This window comes from Rattus norvegicus, chromosome 6 (assembly GCF_036323735.1).
Source record: "Rattus norvegicus strain BN/NHsdMcwi chromosome 6, GRCr8, whole genome shotgun sequence".
Taxonomy (NCBI): domain Eukaryota; kingdom Metazoa; phylum Chordata; class Mammalia; order Rodentia; family Muridae; genus Rattus; species Rattus norvegicus.
This window is the reverse complement of record NC_086024.1, coordinates 126,465,736-126,484,307: the sequence shown is the minus strand read 5'-3', so window position 1 is coordinate 126,484,307 and position 18,572 is coordinate 126,465,736. Positions and strand designations below refer to the sequence as shown.

At 40.1% G+C, this 18,572-nt stretch overlaps 1 protein-coding gene and 1 long non-coding RNA gene across 3 annotated transcripts in view; one reads left to right on the top strand and one right to left on the bottom strand.

Moving 5' to 3' along the window:
- Catsperb (cation channel sperm associated auxiliary subunit beta) overlaps positions 1-18,572 on the top strand; it is a 378,659-nt gene that overhangs the window by 42,507 nt on the left and 317,580 nt on the right. The window contains exons 1-2 of one of the 2 annotated variants that reach the window (XM_063262695.1): positions 6,247-6,405; positions 12,229-12,307. In XM_063262695.1, coding sequence (XP_063118765.1) covers positions 12,229-12,307 — 79 coding nt within the window. In that variant the 5' untranslated portion in view covers positions 6,247-6,405. Of the gene's footprint in view, positions 1-6,246; positions 6,406-12,228; positions 12,308-18,572 lie in introns of those variants that run through there. The other variant, XM_063262696.1, reaches the window with a different exon arrangement.
- Positions 7,909-18,061, bottom strand: LOC134479250 (uncharacterized). The gene is made up of 3 exons (XR_010052327.1): positions 16,648-18,061; positions 16,024-16,161; positions 7,909-13,734 (listed from the first exon to the last, which is right to left on the bottom strand). It is a non-coding gene; the product is annotated as an uncharacterized LOC134479250 (long non-coding RNA).

Here is an 18,572-nt window from a genome sequence, read left to right as displayed (position 1 = left end):
TAAGGGAAAATATCAGAGTAGTTATCCAAGGATGTCTACTAAACCAGTTCTCGAACCATCCCTGATTTGTTTCTCTGTCTCTCTGTCTTTTGTCTAACCTTTATTAAAATTTATTTATGGAGTCTTTAATTACTCCTGAATGGTCTATATAGAAGTAACATTCTTTCTTTTAGTGTAGTATATAGACCTCCTTCTTTAAGGAATATCAGGTCTAATCTTCTCTTATTCTGAAGGACTACCTCTGAGAGGGAGGTTAGGGATTCCTAAAAAGTCTTTTTTACTCTTTTTATATCTAAGTCAATGGCAGTTCTGAATTTTCCAGAAGCCTTGTGTTGCAGGGCAACAGCATATGTCCTTGTAGCTGCCCTTGTAGCACCTAGACTCAGCCTCAAGGTAGCCCTAAGTAATTTTTAACTCCTTTTTGTGTCTTATTAAGTCTTTACCATCAGGATTTTAATCTGGACACTAGCTGAACCTACACACAAAGGTCATGACTGTCTTTTAGAACTTCTAAACTTATATAAGTTGTGATTCCTGAGGTACAGTCCCAAGAAGTGTTAGGAGTACTAACATATGTAATGTTACATCATTTGTAATAGAAATCAAGCCTATCCCCACACCTATCCTGATGGAACCCAGGGCAAACATGAAATTCTTGTTTCTAAAGCACACTCCTCAAATGAGCATTATAGCAACCTCCCAGGCACATCTCTGATGTATCCACTTATCTGATGTGCAAGTCTAGGGAGCTTTTTGAAGATCTGAGTGTTCCTCTAGGTCCCAGCTCTCAGGCCCCAACAGCTAGTACACGGCTGGTGAGGGCTGAGACTTGACGACTGCCAGGGTGGTCAGCAGCACCAGTTACGGTCCTTTCCAGTGAGGCTAGAGAGTCTGGGCTCGGTGTCATTGTATGTAGCCGAGTCTCTGACCTGGAACTGATGAGATGTCTCAGGGGCCCCTGGGGTATAGGCTGCTGCCAGCTGTGACCAGACTTCTTTTTGTATCACCTGTGGGTCTTTTAGCCTGGCATATAAATCATTATTACTATGACATGTTAGTTTAATAATATTATTTAATACAATCAGAGGAGCTGAGGCCTCATATAAGATCTCAAAGTGGGTAAGGCTGAATCTGGAAGGGATATTTCTTGCTCTGAAGAGAGCAAGAGGGAAGGAGTGCCACCCAGTCTGCGCCAGTCTCCATGGTCAATTTGGTCAGGGTCACTTTTAGAGTTTTATTTATTTACTCTACCTGTCCTGAACTTTGAGGTCTGTAGATACAATGTAATTTTTAATAGACCTCTAAATACTTGGCCACACCCTGGCTTACCTTGGCAATGAAAGTAGGACCATTGTCTGACCTGATTACCTTGGGCACTCCAGACCGGGGGAAGATTTCTTCCAGTATCTTCTTGATGACTACCGAGGCCGTCTCTTGCTTAATGAGGAAAGCTTTTATCTATTCCTGGAAAGGTATCTACAAGCACTAGGAGATATTTGTAACCATATTTTTCTGGTTTTATCTCAGTGAAGTTCACTTCGACTTTTCACTAAATTCTCTAGGTCTCTTTGCCCTGTTTGTTTGTTAAGCATTCACTTACTGATATACTGACATATATTTTTTTACTGTCTCTCTGGCTGAAATCTTAAAGTCTATTATATATACCTTAACTACTTGGACAAGCTTTTTATCTCTTAAATGAGTCCATTTGTATATTTGTCAAAGTGAGTCTTTTGTTTGTTCTCTGGGGAATATAGTTTTCCCTCAAGTGTGCCATTGTCTTTTTTCTTTTAAGCAATTTGGGCCTTTTCTTCTGTTGTACATTCTAAGTGAGGCCATCCCTTAGTCCAATCCTAGTTCCCAGTGGCTGTCTCTTGCAGGCCTGTAACCAGGATAAGCTCCTGCATAGCCATTTTTCAAGCCACTTAATCTGTTTTGTTATTGTCCCATGCCACTGAATCTCTTTCCTCCTGATGTCCTGGGCAATGAATAATATTCACAGTTGTTGGCTTCATCATGGCATCCAAGAGATGGCAAAGGCATCTGTGGCGCTGATGTGCTGGGGTGTAGAGGTTCAGCCATCCCAGATGACATTGTGTTGTCCACCATGGCAGCACTCACTTATCTCTGACTTTCATGAAGAGAACTGTTCCTGTCTGAAGACAAGGTAGCCTTGGCTTTCAGCAGGGGTCGATCGGTCAGTCGCAGAGGTCTTCCCTCCACCCATGGGCTTCTACCAGTGCTTGACACTCGTGCTGTGGTGGCTCCAGGTCAGGATTGGGCAGCAAGGTGACCAGATTGCCCCCAACAGGTCAAGAATCTAGTCCATGTCAGCTGACCAGTGGTCCCATCCTCTGGGACATTTCATTCAAAGGCAAAACATCAGCCACTCTACCACAGTTTTAAGTCCTGGATTGGGTGATAATTGTTAGTGCCTGGCTGGCAGAAGCAATGTGTTCCAGGCAGAATGGTACTAAGCCACACATCTCCCACCATCAAGTAGTGGTGTACTGAGACAGGTCTTAAGTTCCACATACCCAGTCTGCAGATATGTATATACATGGCCTCACCCAGCCATTTCAGCCCACGCAAGCCATTTTGGAGAGCAAATTTCTTATGAGCAAGGGATAGGGGCAGTCAGGGATGACCACGAACTAGTGTGTTACCCGGCCCACGCCAAGGTCCACTGTTCTTCGGGTTGTCCATGAGTATTGTTTGTTGCCGGTAGCCCCCTGTACCCAAGGTCTTTAATGGACACTGGCCCACTGGGGCATAGGAGCACAGAACGTTGGGTTCCTGTATCCACAAAACACTGATTGGGCTTCCCTTCTATCCTGGGGCAGTCCTTGACCCAGTGTCCTTTATTTTACAATAGGCATTCTGATCTTTAGTCAGGAATTCTCTTCTGTTGCCAGGTACTGTCTTCCTAGTCTCTCTAACTACTGTGGCCAGTATAAGTTTTTTGCCTGCCTTTTATCTCTCGTTAGCTCTCTAGCTTTTTTTTTTAATCTCTTTTTTACAGCTACTGGATGCTGTCCACTTATGTGCACAGATTTTCTCTGCAACTTACACTAACTCTCTCAGCGACTTAGTTTAACCCTTCAAGTTTCTGCAACTTTTTCTTTATATATATTTTCTTACTTTAGTCAAATTGGTGGGGCTTTTTTTAGCCCCTCAGAGACCCACCATTGGAGCCTGGTATAAGACTTGTAGCATTCCCTACCTTCAGGCATATTGAAGTCAACAGGCAGAAGTGAGGGCCTTCCATCCGTGTCTGGAATATTTTTTCTGGCCTCTAGTAGGATTCTGTATTTCCTGTAACAGCTACTAACAAGCATCTCAAGTGGGATGGTGAGAAAACAAGAAGAGAATCCAGAAAATAGAGGTCCGCCGAAAAGGACAAAAGCATTCAGTCACACAGAAAGACAATCAAAAGATTAACAGACAAAAAAATAGAAGTGCGCACAAAAACAAAAAACAAGAGGCCGCTGCGAGATCACCACAAAACTGAACTGATTCAGATGGGAGCTTCCGTGAGCTCACCAAAAGCAGATGAAGGGGAGCGGATTCTACTTCACTCCTCCTTCTCAACCAGAATCTCAACTAACAAGTTGTGTGTTCTAGCCCTAACTTCAGTAACACAAAACAAGACCTAAGACACACAGACAAAGACCACTCTGGAAATACAGACAGCCAGGAGGGCGGGTCTCTTCTCCAATCCAGGCGAATCACCGAATCCTAACCAGCACCCAGATGGGAATCTCCCAGGCATCCCTAGGGTCTCTCTTCACCTCCTGGGACGTCTCCCAGGGCAGCACAATCAGTGAGCCCCTGGCACGTCTACCGCTCACACTCACGTCTCTCCTGAGACATGAGCCTCCCTCTCAGCCTGAGATGGGAGCGACTACAAAACCAGAACTCCAGAACTCACAAGCAAATTCAGACCCAGAGTTAAGCTGGCACAAAACACAAAGACAGACGCTATCTCACCTCCAAGTGGGTCTTCAGAGACGAGGGTGGTCACCCATCCCGGACGAGCCCCCAAATGAAAGACCCCTGGAGTGGGGAGACCCTCACTCAAGTCTCGGGATGATGCAACCCCCAAGAACTCACACAAGACCGTCCTTGTTGTAATCACATGAGGTTTATCCATAGGAACCAGTGCACTGGGGTCGAGACTCATATCCCACGCAGGGGCAGTGGAGTTCAACCCCGAGAGGCTGGGAGAAAGGGTATTTAAAGGGAGAAACCACAACCCGAGGGGGGCAGGGATGGCATCATTGGAAAAGTGTGAAGAGTACCAGTGAAAAATCACAAGGAGAAACTCCATTTCTCAAGATTGTTTAACTTTATGGTCTGCTAGCTCCTGGGAGAAGCTACTTCCTGCTTCTCAAGATTGTTCGCTAAGATTCTAATCTAGCTTCATGATCAGCTAGTTCTTGGGAGAAAGCTGTCGAACTGGCCGATGTAATTACCCATTCTATGGTCCTAAGAGACACTTCCTGGAACATACAATCTCAGGGCCTAACCAGTTTCTTTCTTCTGCTCTAAACTTTGTGTCTAGGGGGCCAACTTTAAAACTTTTACCTTTCACCAGCAGCTGTCTGTTCCTATATCCTTCTTTCCAGAGGCACTGTGCAGTTTCCACTTGGACCAGGAATGTGGGGGGAGGTGTGCAGAGGTGGCAGTCGGTCCTGCGGCCTCGGAATGTCTGCACTCCTGAGTGGTCTGTTCTCTTCCCCACCTACATTATAATTTTTTTACTTTTCTATTAGTATGTACTCCTACTTAGAAATGAAAGTTTATTGTGTAAACAGTGGGCTGCAATATGCCCCTGCAGTATAAATCAGTTTGTGTAGAACTTGTATCTTTATTATAACAAGAGGCCACATAGAACAGTTAATTGTCTTATACAATGCACATTTGTGCATGTACTGTACGATGTTTACTCAAGAAGAAGTCCCCTAAGGACACATTTCCAGGATGCATACCTGACCTTAAGTGATACATGACTACACATCAACCAGCAACAAAATATGGATTTTGTGGGATCCTGTTTCCTACAACCACAGGAAATTTTATGAATACTAAAACTGAGAAAACATAAGCAGTCACTGAGTAAGATTCAGGAATATACAGGAATCATTATTATTTGTAGGCATGAAATAGTATAATTTTGTTTCATTTTTATAAAAAGACATATTCTCTTAGAACTAAGTGATGAGGTTGAGTGGTTGGGGAAATAGTTCATTCAACAGAGTGGTTGTTAGACATGACAAAGGACCTGAGTTCTAGTCTCCAGCACCATTATAATAGGTCACTGGGGAGGCATCAACAGGCACAGTCCTGGGTCCTATTTGCCACCCAGTATCCTCATTCTATGATCTCCAGGTTCAGTGAGAGACTCTGTTTGGAAAACACTTACCACCCTCTAGTACAAGAGACAACCTACAACATAAAGGATTCTCCAGTTATCTTGGACTGAGTTATTGCTGGTAGGGATACATTGTTGTGTTTTGCATTTACTTTCTGGTTGAGGATTAACTTCTTTCATTCAAGGTCATCAGGGGAGAAGAAAAGAGTATTTTGTACACAGGATTTTTCCAGGAACACATTAAACTGAGAGCAGTTTACTTTTGTGATACCTACATGAACAGGTTTTATGTTGTCACATGATGACTCTTTTGAAGTAAAGCATGATTATAAAATGGGATTAACTAGCACCATTGACCCATTACTTGTCAGCTTTATGTCCATTTATGACTACTTGGTACTGAGGAACTCATTTGGATTCATTCTGGGGACCCTTAATGAGTCTATGCACTTAACAAAGAGCATCCACACTACAATGAATATGGGAGAAAATTGAAAATTCTGCACATGCACAGCTCTTCCCAGTCTTTGTACCTTGTGTACTTGTTTTTCTTTCAATAGGTTTATTTGCCAGTCATTTATTTTAAGGCCAATTTTTCTTTCAAGACAGATATGAATCTCTCTCTGACAGTTACCTTATGCTTCAACATAGAGAGACAGAATGACCCTTTAGCTGTAACGTTTTTCTTTAAGTATTCAATAAGCATCTGAACACTCTAAAGTAGATATTATATTAAGAATTATAGATTTGGAAAACTACTACTTCTTATAACTTTCCACTGAGTATTTGTGATACTCTTGATAGAAGCAGTCAGTTGGAAATTTCAACTGCCTCTCCTTTAGATTGTTCTTAGCAGGCTTCTGTACTTAGTAGCAGCTGATTGGCTCTTACCAAAGTTAGGTGGACCACTAAGGCAGTTAACTGAAAATTCAGCTCTTGATACTTAGGTCTTCAATCTGTAGAGAAGAAACAAGGCTAAGATATAAACAATCAACAATACAAAACCAAAAGCAGGAGACATAAAATTAAAGGTAATTATAGAGAAGGACATTAAAATAATCAAACTGCTCTAATGTTAATTTGATGAAATCACTTTTCTGTGCCAGTGGAATAGCTGCAAGTAATTCTGATGAGGAGAAGTTAGACTTCTTCTCTTGCTGAACCCACAATGTTCTTAAACAGAAAAGAAAAATCATCCTAAATATCTTGTTTGTCTTAGACCCTTGAGTAAATTTGTTTTTCAATACTGGAAATTTAGTTTTTGGTACTAGACCTTCAGTCTACAAAGGAGATTCTACACAGAAGAAACATGGGTAAAATATAAAAAGAAAAAGTAATCAGATGGCAATTAAAAGTAATTGTAGTAATGACTACTAAAATAAGCTCCCCATTACAATATTAATTTAAAGTAATCACTTTTCTATGACAATGGAATAGTTACAAATGAGCCAGAAGGAGAGAAGGTAGGGTCCTTCTTTTGTAGGAACTTTTGTAAAAAGTTCTCAGTGTTTGGTATCAGAGGAGGGAAATTCCAAATCTGTGACTTCTCTAGATAGTTATAAAAGCCGCAATAACTAAAGGCATGGGTAACTATGGAGTTGTTCAGCTATTGTCAATTTAACTGTAAAATAAGTTAGAAGGAGAAGTAAAAGACATTGCCATGTACCATTATGTAACTTTCAGTTTGAATCTGACTAGTGAAACGATGGTGATAAGAAGTAACATCTGAATGTAAGAAATTGAAATTTATATAACTGAACAAAGAAGTTGTAGAACTAAGAAAGTATTTTTATGTAAGGAAGCTATCAGGTACAGTAATTACAGTGTAAGTACATGTAATATTAATCTTACTGAATAAAAAGTTAACTTAGAAAAGCAGCCTACTGAAAAATACTTCAATTGTTCAAGGTTAACTCAAGCTAAAATTTAGACAGTCTCTCTAGATACGAGGTGGCTGTTGAAAAGAGGATGTTTCAAGTTAGAAATAATTGCTATTTTGAAAGACAAAGGAGACAAGGATATGTGTCACCAAGTATATTTGTTATTGATAGGTCAAATATAGTCATATTTCTTATATCCTTGAATTTTTTACTTTCTGACATCTTCCAGTATTGATTACGTGATTCCAGCTCATCTGTCCCTAGGTAGTAATGAACGTGAAAGGATTTTCTTAGTTACTTTTCTTTTTTCTTCTTTTATTTTATGAATAATTTTATTTTGTCAGATTTAATTGTCCATCTGAAAAAAGTGGGAAACTAAAAACCAGTGATCCTTGCTTAATAATATTTACAAGTAGGATAACTTACAGAAATATCACTGTGATGGTTGACAGCTCCTTTTCTTTGTGAAATTACTAAATCTAATCAATAAAATTCTTTTTTCTTTATTTTTATTGGATTTTTAATTTACATTTCAAATGTTATTCCCTTTCCCTGTTTCCCCGACATAAGCCCCCTATCCCATCCTCCTCTCCTTCTACTATAAGGGTGTTCCCCTACCCATCCACCCCTCTTCCCATCCCGCCTGCCCCCCGACATGCCCCTACACTGAGGGTCCAACCTTGGCAACACCAAGGGCTTCTCCTTCCATTGGTGCCCAATAAGGCCATCCTCTGCTACATGTGCAGATGAAGCCATGGGTCAGTCCATGGATAGTCTTTGGTTAGTGGTTTAGTCCCTGGAAGCTCTGGTTGATTGGCATTGTTGTTTTAATGGGGTTGCAAGCCCCTTCAGCTCTTTCAATTCTTTCTCTAATTCCTCTAACGGGGGCCCATTCTCAGTTCAGTGGTTTGCTGCTAGCATTGATATGCTCTGGCTGTGTCTCTCAGGAGACATCTATATCTGGTTCCTGTCTGCATGTACTTCTTAGCTTCATCAATCTTACCTAGTTTTGGTGGCTGTATATGTACGGGCCACATGTGGGGCAGGCTCTGAATGGGCATTCCTTCATTCTCTGCTCCAAACTTTGCCTCCCTATCCTCTCCTATGAGTATTTTTGTTCCCCCTTTTAAGAAGAAGTGAAGCATCCGCACTTTGATCATCCTTCTTCTTGAGCTTCCTGTGGTCTGTAGATTGTATCTAGGGTAATTCAAGCTTTTGGACTAATATGCATTTATCAGTGTGTGTATTTTTGTGATTGTTAGTTTTCTATTACTGTGATAAAATGACATTACCAAAGCAACTTATAGAAGCAAGAGTGTGTTTGGGCCTGTGATTCCAGAGGGTTAGAGTCTATGGTAGCAAAGCAAAGACATGGAAAAAGAGAAAGAAGCTGAGGGCTCACATCTCGCACCAGAGGCATAAAACAGAGAGACTGAATTCTCAAAGCCCACCTTGAATGACATACTTACTCCAACAAGGTGACATCTCCTAAAGCTCCTAACAGTGCCGCCATCAATTGAGAACCAAGTGTTCAAATGACTGAGACTATGAGGGCAGATAATTCAAACAACCAGGAACCCTAAGGTGCATTCTGTCATTAAACTCAAAGAATAAGTAAAAGTGCTGAATCCTGTAAAACTGAGTGTGCAGTTAGCAAGAGTCCTAGGGAACCTGAGCCCACTTCAGATGTGTCTGTCTTATAATTCCCTCAGATTTCTTCCCTACATGAATGTTTAAAGTCTTTCACAGTAAGGTCTTAGTTCTTCTGTCAAAGATAAGCCATAACCTAATCCAATAAAATTAAATTAGCAATTTTATGCCTACCTAATAAAAGGGATTAGAGCAATATTGAAGATATTATAGTATATTAGAGCAATACCATAGGTCAAACAAACTGCAGACCTAGGGCATAATGCATTTTCATTGAAGTAAGGAGGAACACCAATGATTCTAATGGTGTTCTATCATTTAATTTAAATGTTTATGTAACCAATACATGATTTTTGACAACAGCACTGTTTCTAAATTAAGCAAGGATTATCTCAACTTAATGTTTAACTTATTCTCACACAGAAACATAATTGAGCCCAGCACCACACTAGTATACTTTAACATAATAGCTCTTTTCTCTTGCCTTCTGACATCTTCTTTATAAGGGTGACTGACAACATGGACTTATTTTAAAATAGCAAAAACATATTTTCATACAATACATTCTGATCACAGCTTCTCACTGCCAACTCCTCCTAAATCCTCTTGTCCCCACACAACTTCATACCTTTTATCCATTCTCCCTTTAGAAAACAAACAGAAAAGTAGAAGAAAATAATAAGAAAGAGAAAGCACAAGAAACACACAAAGAGAGACACACACATATACAAAACCATAAATACAAACTTGGAAAACCATAACACCCAAGCCAAAGACCAGTAGAACAAAAATAATACAAAACAAAAACAAAGCAATACAAGATACAAAATTAGCATTTTGTTTTATGTTGGCCATGTACTGCTAGACATGAAACCTACCTTGAAGTATGGTTAATATACCCAGTGAGACTCCATTGAAAGTAATTTTTCCTATTCAAGATGATGTCATTGGGAGATAACTCCTTGGTTAGGGATGGGAACCCATGCCCATTCCCCTCCTCAATGCTGAGACCCCAGCTGCCACAGTGTCTACATACTCAGGTTCATATGTAGATCAGTCCTGGTGTGTTTTGCAGATACGGTTTCCTTGGAGTCACCTATCGCCTGGCTCTTAAAATCTTTTCACCTCCTCTTTTACATAGCTCCCTGAGCCTTGAGTGGGGGTGGTTTGATGAAAATACCTCCTTTAGGACTGGATACTACAAAGTCTCTCACACGGAGCACATTGTCCAGTTTTGTGCCCTGCATTAGTTCCCAACCATTGCAATAAGAAGTTTCTCTGGTGATGGCTGAGTTTAGGCATCCTTCTATAGGTATAGCAGAAATTTGATAGGAATCAAAGTTATTTGTTTTTTTCCTAGTTGCATAACCTATTCAGCCTCAGGTTCTTGGCAACCTGAGCAGTGTTAGGGTTCCATCTCATGGAGTAGGATTTAAACCCAATCACTTTCTAATTGGATTTAACCAGAAGGTTTATAGCAAGGTTGATTGTTGCCTTTATCTTCCAATGGTGTGCAAAATTACCTTTCAGTACTACGAACTCTGGTTTGTAGAGATGAAGGCCCTAGTTAGGCATCAAATCAACTTTTTCTTGTTCAATGAGATAGGTAACTTCTGTCTTCAACAATAGGGCTTTACCATTAGTTTGTGGAGAACAAATAATACATGGACTTTTAAAAGTTTTCAAAGGTTGTATTGTGGTACATGGCTTTGAAATCCTGGCACTTGGCGGCTGAGGCAGGCCTGTCTTCATGGTTTGAAGAACAGACTTGTGTCTATAGTTAGTTGCAGCCTAGCATAGTGAGACCTTTCTCTAAAAATAACCGAGTAAACAGAAGAGTAGACCTCCCTCAATATACAAAAATGATATTCAAAATTCCAATGGATATATGAGGACTTGGTCGTTAAATATTCTTAAATAAACAAATCAAATTTTGAAGGAGGGAAATTCCTAATTAGTTGAGCAGTTATCAGGAGCTCTCCAGAATCTGAGATTTCTGTCTATTTAAAGTTGACAAGTCAGTCTAGTGCCTGTTTTCTTGGATGCTGGCAAGAAAAACATTAGATTCCTAGGTCAGAGACAAAAGAAATTCCTAACAGAGAAAAGCATAGGCAGAGTATCAGCATGAAGCGCTTTTCAATTCCTCCACTTCCAACGTCCAACAGCATTTTCTAAGGTTCTAAGACAAAGCACCACACACTTGGCAGATTTAGCCAAAGAATTTTTTCCACAAGTTTGGAGGCTGGAAGCCTGAGGTCAAAAGGCTTTCATTAGGCTTTCCATGGTTGATTTCTTCTAGGCCATGAGAGAATGATCTGTTCTAGTCTCCCATGAATTTTTAGATGATTATCTTGACTCTGTCTTTGCTTCAACTTTCCTTTTAAGGACACTAGACATTTTCAGTGAGAGACCTGCCAATGACCTTATTCTCCAACTATGATCACATCCTAGGGAATCAGGACTTGAATATGCAAATTTCATTATAAATGATAATGAGATGCATCCCAGGAGAAGAACACTAATATTAGAAGAGTCACCATAGAAACTGGCCTGGTGTTGCAACTCCCTTTACATCTGTTTGCTTGAAAGAGGAACCTGCAGAAACGCCATGGATAAAGAGCATCAGACACTTGCATTCTGGCTATAGATATAACATGCAAGGATACTTGGAACTATGTAGACTATCTCTCAAAATATTGTTAGAATAGTAAAAGATGTGTTTGAAATTTCATCAGGAGTAGTACATAATAATGGTATGTTTCAGACTATAATTCTTTATTTTCCTCTTAGGAATCCATATTCATATTCCTTCCTCATATATATAAATATATATGTGTGTGTGTGTGTGTGTGTGTGTGTGTGTGTGTGTGTGTGTATTCAGCTCTACCATCCCTAGAGTATTTATTGATAAAGGTTCTGGGTCATATCATTGATCCATCCATGGTCATAAATCTCACTTCTCACACAGATATCTATGTTGAGGAAAACCCTGAGCCCTGTGCCTCTGTCTCTCACATTAACTATAGTTTTAAGTGTTTTAAATCCTGAATAGGAGATTTAGAACTTAGCAAAGTGCTGTATGTCTGCTTCAGGGTTGTGTTCATTGGCCAATTGTGATTTGGGTGCTGGGCTCAAATTGAGGGCTGTATGCTTACCAGGCATGCACTCGAGCTCTAGCCTATCATTGGGTTTTGTCACAAATAGAAAATAATTATCACTTGAAAAGATGTTTTCTTACCTCTGTGTATTTGGGTCTATTTTTAAAAATGCAGAATAGTATTTTCAGAATAGCTGAATGGAATTAATTTTCATTTATTTCAACAGATGGAACCACCACTTATATATGTTATGCTTTTGCTTTTGGGTGCATTTGAATTTTCATCAGGAGTAGTACATAATAAGGGTAAGTTTCAGATTATAATTCTTTATTTCCCTCTTAGGAATCCATATTCATATTCCTTCCTCATTTAGTTATAATGTTTTTCATTTAGCATTTATTCTGGGAGATTTTCTAACCATTCTCATGCATTACCTATTTATTCTGGTGCAGGTGTGTACTAAAATTATTGTGAACCCATTGGTACTAAGTTGTGTATGCAGACCTTTGTTACAGTACAAAGTCATAGAATGTTACACATTAAAAGAAGAATTTATCGTTTGAATAGATGTAAAGTTCTTGTGTGACTAAGTGAGGTATTTGGGCTAGTCAAATAAAAGTAGAATTTCATGAGAGAAATATGGAAATGGAAGTAGGTTGCAAAACTTTTCTAAAACAAAATTTTAAAAAGGAAATAGGAATATCTGCATATATTAGAGCATTGTTTTAAATGTTACAATAAATTTTTCATGCTTTTTATTGGATTTTTTATTTACATTTCAAATGTTATCCCCCTTTGCCTGTATCCTGTCCATAAACCTTCATCCCATAACTCCTCCCCCTTCTTGTATAAGAGTGTTCCCCCACCTGTCCTCCCACCCCTTTCTGCCTCCCTGCCCTGACATTTCCCTACACTGGTGAGGACTGGGGTCCAGCCTTGGCAGGACCAAGGGCTTCTCCTCCCATTGGTGCCACAAAGGCCATCCTCTGCAACATATGCAGAGCCATGGGTCTGCCATGTGTACTCTTTGGATGGTGGTTTAGTCCCTGGGAGCTCTGGTGAGTTGGTATTGTTGTACTTATGGGATTACTAACCCCTTCAGCTCCTTCAATCCTTTTTCTAACTCCTCCATTGGGGACCCCATTCTCAGTTCAATGGTTGGCTGTGAGAATCCACCTCTATATTTGTCATGCTCTGGCAGAGCCTCTCAGGAGACAGCTATATCAGGGTCCTGTCAGCATGCACCTCTTGGCATTCCCAATAGTGCCTGGGTTTGGTGGCTGTGGGGTATATGGGCTGGATTCCCAGATGGAGCAGGCTCTGAATGGCGATTCCTTCAGTCTCTGCTCCAAACTTTGTCACTGTATCTCCTCCTATGAATAATTTTGTTCCCCCTTCTAAGAAAAACTGAAGGACAAAATGCAAAATATATTTAGTCCAACTTCAAAAGTTCCCATAGTCTATATCAGTCTCCACAATGTTAAAAGTCCAAGTTCAAAGTCACTTCTGACATTCATCCAGTCACTTAACTGTAATCCTCAAAGCAAGAAAGGAAACCTGCTGATTTTAGTGGGATTGTTTAAAGTTTCTCTCATTTAGTTTGATATTGGCTACCGGTTTGCTGTATATTGCTTTTACTATGATTATGTATGATTCTTGTATCTTCAAAGAATGACTTGGGTAGTGTTTCTTCTGTTTCTATGTTGCAGTTTCCTCTCCAACCCGAATCGGCCTGTACAAAGAAAATGCAACTCAATTAATATGAAAACAATCTAGCCTCTAGATTGGGCAGATCCACCCTATACTGTCCTATTCCTAGCTCCCAAATCCCTCATCCCTTGCACCTTTTATTTGCCAGGTCTCCAGCTTCTCCTTCTCTTACAACGACTCTCTCCTCACTCCTTTCCTTTCTCCTCCCATGACTCCTCCCCTCTCGCTCCCGACTCCTCCCTCTGCCCAAATCTCTCACTCTTCCCTTTATTTTACAAATTCAGAGAGAACTCCAAGGCAAACCACAACATTTCCCCCTTTTTGTCCAGTTAAAAAACCTTTTCCCTATACATATGTGAACTAAGTATTATTATTACCGTTCTGCAATTTATAAAACCAACAATACATTCATTACCCAGTCCATCAATTTTGTTCATTAACCATGTCATCTATACTAAAAACTATACCTGACTATATCCTGGTTCTAGATCCTATGCCACCTGAAAACCACCCTAACACATTTATCATCTTTCTCAATACTAAACTGCTTGGGTTGTCTATGAGACTACCAGTCTCCAACCACATCAGAAATCCAAGAATGATTAATATTACCCGAAAATATGGGAAGCACAAAACATGGCTTCCAAGCTTAGCCAATTTATAGAGACTGCTGATCACCTGGACAGTCCCCCTATTCCTTAATAGGTCGGAGCATCAGTCTTCAGCCTTCTGGCCCAGGATCATCTGACAGACCTTTGTAATGCAGATTTTGAAGGGCTGATCACCCTGCCTTGGCAGAGATTATCAGTCGACTATTCTGCATAATTTGTCCTTTTCTGGACAGTGTTTTGTCTGTAGATGAATTGAAGCAATTTTGCTCAGTGGCTGTGTCACCACGATTTGAGCAACTCCATTGATGCTCAATTTCTTCTTTGAGTCTAAGGTGTCCTGTCAGGGGCAGACAGGTCTCTAGTCAAATGATCTAGACAAAGAAATGTCCATAAACGGGTTATTCTGTGGACTTCTGACGCCCTTGAAGATTTCCTATCTACATAGGCATTTCTGAACTGTTAAGCATAGAATACCGTTGGCCCTCTCTAATCGAAGTATTTCTAAAACTCATCTAAACTGACTCAGAACCATGACTTTGCTATCTGGCCTTTAGCTGGTACTGGTTAATCAACTAAAAATAATGTATAATAGCAGTTATAGGACTGGGTCTAAGACTTGTATTCTTAGATGCATAGTGGAGGCACAATGCTTATGTTAAAGTAGCAATATTAATCTCAATTATAAATCAATTAGAAAGTATACCAATGAAAACCTCGCATTTATGTAAAATGCATTCTGTACCAATGAAAAGATTGCAGCTTCAACTTTGTATCAATTACAAACATTTCTATCAATGTAAGATATAGCTGTAAAATTTTGTTTAAGAGTAAGTTTGCTAATCTATCCCTGTTTGTCTATTTCTCTAACTTCTATGTATTACTATATCACCCCTCCCCCCCTTTTTAAAACTAAGGATAGAAAAGAGGAAAGGAAAGGTAGCAATCCCTGAGTTTAAATTCTCTAGTTCCCCCTGCCCAAAGCTACATTTGTATTGTATCCCTTAAAAGAAAACATATCCACAGCTCTTAGAATAACCAGAACCATCCACCCCAACATAAGGAACTGGGACGACGATCTTCCTTGTCTGCTTCCAGCTGAATTGGGGTGAAGAATTCCCTTCTGGGGCCCAAGGGGAATTAGGAAAAGTTGGCTTTGTCAAAGTAGAGCTAGCCGGGATTTGCCTGCCAGTCACTCTGTGCTGAGAAAGTTCATTGCTTAGCTGACATCTTGACTATGACAGTCTGAAGGGCTGGATAAGTAAGCTGGCCATTCTGTAAACGTTCTGAAAGCAAGCCTTTAAATGAAGCAGCTTCAGTGTAATTGAGGGGAATCAAACACGAATGTCCCGGAATCTCAGCATCCCAGACTGTGGATCATTTCAGGGCTGTCTTTCTCTTCTTTCATCCTGCAGCACACAAGACTTACAAGCATCAGATAGTTCTGTAAGCGCATCCACATGGAGTAAGCAGGGTGCACAGCTTAGTTAATAAAGATCAGCAAAGGAAGGTGACTGCCTTTCTTCAGGTTAGTTTGATCATATAATCAAACCGTAACATAATTTTGTAATACATGCCATTTTACAGGATGCATGTAATAAGTTATGAGAAATTCGTACTCAAAATGTTACTGGCTATTTATAGACATTTTAGTCTCAGCCAGTTCATACATGGAGACCTAAACATCCTCACATATACATTACCTATTTGTTGATTGTCTTAGTCTCCCTTTTCTTCTGTGTTGCCAAGGACTTCAGGAGGTCTCCCCTTGTCATGTCTGATCTATCAGCTTGGAAGGAACCCACAGCTTTTCTTCTCCTGTAGAAACATAGGCATAACCCCTTCCCCAGCGTAACACATTTCCCATTTTCCATTCTGACGTCAGAATATCCTTAATATAAGCAGGCTGGTTTAGTTCAGTAGTCTTTTCCACAATCCAATGTCTGTGCTGTTTTGTTCATCAGCATTTAAAAAATTTAAGGTTAATAAAGCACTATGTAGCCTATCTCTGGGAGTTTTTGTTGCCCCTTTTTGCCTGTTAAGCATCTCCTTTAGACTTCGATTAGATCTCTCCACAATCGCTTGTCCTGTAGGATTGTGTGGTATACCTGTAACATGTTTTATATTATAATATTCAAAGAAGTGTTTAAACTTGTTAGAGATATATGCTGGACCATTGTCCGTTTTAATTTGTATGGGTATTCCCATTATAGCCATAACTGCTAACAAATGTGTAATTACAGAATCAGCCTTTTCTGACGCTAAGGCAGTTGCCCATTGAAATCCTGAATATGTATCTATAGTATGGTGTATGTATTTCAGCTTACCAAACTCTGTAAAATGGAGAACATCTATTTGCCAAATTTCATTTCTTTGGGTGCCCTTAGGGTTAGTTCCTGTAGGCAATGGAGTTTGATTATATAACGAGCAAGTAGGACATTGCCTCACAATCTCCTTGGCTTGTTGCCAAGTGATAGAGAATTCTTTCTTTAAGCCTTTGCTGTTAACATGGTGTTTTTTATGGAATTCTGAAGCCTCTAGTACACTTCCTATCAGTAGCTGGTCAATTTCATTATTACCTTGCGCCAGAGGGCCTGGCTACCTGTATGGGATCTTATGTGTGTTATATATAGTGGGTAACTCCTATTTCTGATCTTTTGTTGTAGCTGAATAAATAGTGATGTCAATTCAGAATAATCCTGAATAAGTTCAGCAGTCTCTATGTGTAAAACAACCCTTTCTGCATATTGAGAGTCAGTTACTATATTAAGAGGCTCTTGAAAATTTGACAACACCATGAGTATTGCATACAATTCAGATTTTTGAACTGATTTATAGGGACTCTCAGTCACCTTGCTTACATTTTCTGATTTATATCCTGCCTTTCCTGACTTACTGGCATCAGTGTAAAATGTAGGGGCTCCAGATATTGGAGTTCCCTTTATTATACGAGGGAGGATCCAGTTAGTTCGTTTTATGAACTGAAGTCGCTTGCTTTTAGGGTATCTGTTGTTAATCTCTCCTAAGAAGTTACTGCAGGCTCTTTGCCAATGTTCATTTTGTACCCACAAAGAGGCAATTTCTGCATTAGTAAAAGGTACCACAATTTCAGCCGGATCCATTCCAACTAATTGTCGAAGTCTCAATTTTCCTTTAAGTATCAATTCAGAGACCTTCTCAATGTAGGTTTTCAGTTTCTTACTCTGTTTATGTGCTAAAAATATCCATTCTAAGATATAATCTTCCCTCTGCATGAGAATTCCTGAGGGGAATGAGTAGAGGGTAAGATGACTAATATTCAGGCCATCTTTGGATCAATACGATCTAGCTGTGTGTCCTGCAATTTCCTTTCTACCAAAGCTAGCTCTTCCTCAGCCTCAGCTGATAGTTTCCTTGGGCTATTTAAATCTTTATCGCCTTGTAACATTTGAAATAAATTGCTCAACTCTTGAGTGGTCAAGCCAATCACAGGCCTCAATCAGTTAATATCTCCGAGTAGTTTCTGAAAATCATTAAGTGTCCTTAATTGATTTCTTTTGATTTGCACCTTTTGTGGCCTAATCCTTTGTAGGCTTATTTTATACCCTAGATAATTAATAGAATCCCCTCTTTGTATTTTCTCAGGGGCGATTTGTAATCCCCAGCACGGTAAGTTTATTTCACTTCATCAAACATTCATTTTTTTTAGGTGATTTTTTTTATTAACTTCAGTATTTCTTATTTACATTTCGAATGTTATTCCCTTTCCCGGTTTCCAGGCAAACATCCCACTAATCCCTACCCCTCGCCTTCTTTATGGGTGTTCCCCTCCCCATCCTCCCCCCATTGTCGCCCTCCCCCCAGCAATCAGGTTCAGACTGGGGGTTCAGTCTTAGCAGGACCAAGGGCTTCCCCTTCCACTGGTGATCTTACAAGGATATTCAATACTACCTATGAGGTCAGAGTCCAGGGTCAGTCCATGTATAGTCTTTAGGTAGTGGCTTAGTCCCTGGAAGCTCTAGTTGCTTGGCATTGTTGTTCATAAGGGGTCTCGAGCCCCTTCAAGCTCTTCCAGTTCTTTCTCTGATTCCTTCAACGGAGGTCCTATTCTCAGTTCAGTGGTTTGCTGCTGGCATTCGCCTCTGTATTTGCTGTATTCTGGCTCTGTCTCTCAGGAGAGATCTACATCCAGCTCCTGTCGGCCTGCACTTCTTTGCTTCATCCATCTTGTCTAATTGGGTGGCTGTATATGTATGGGCCACATGTGGGGCAG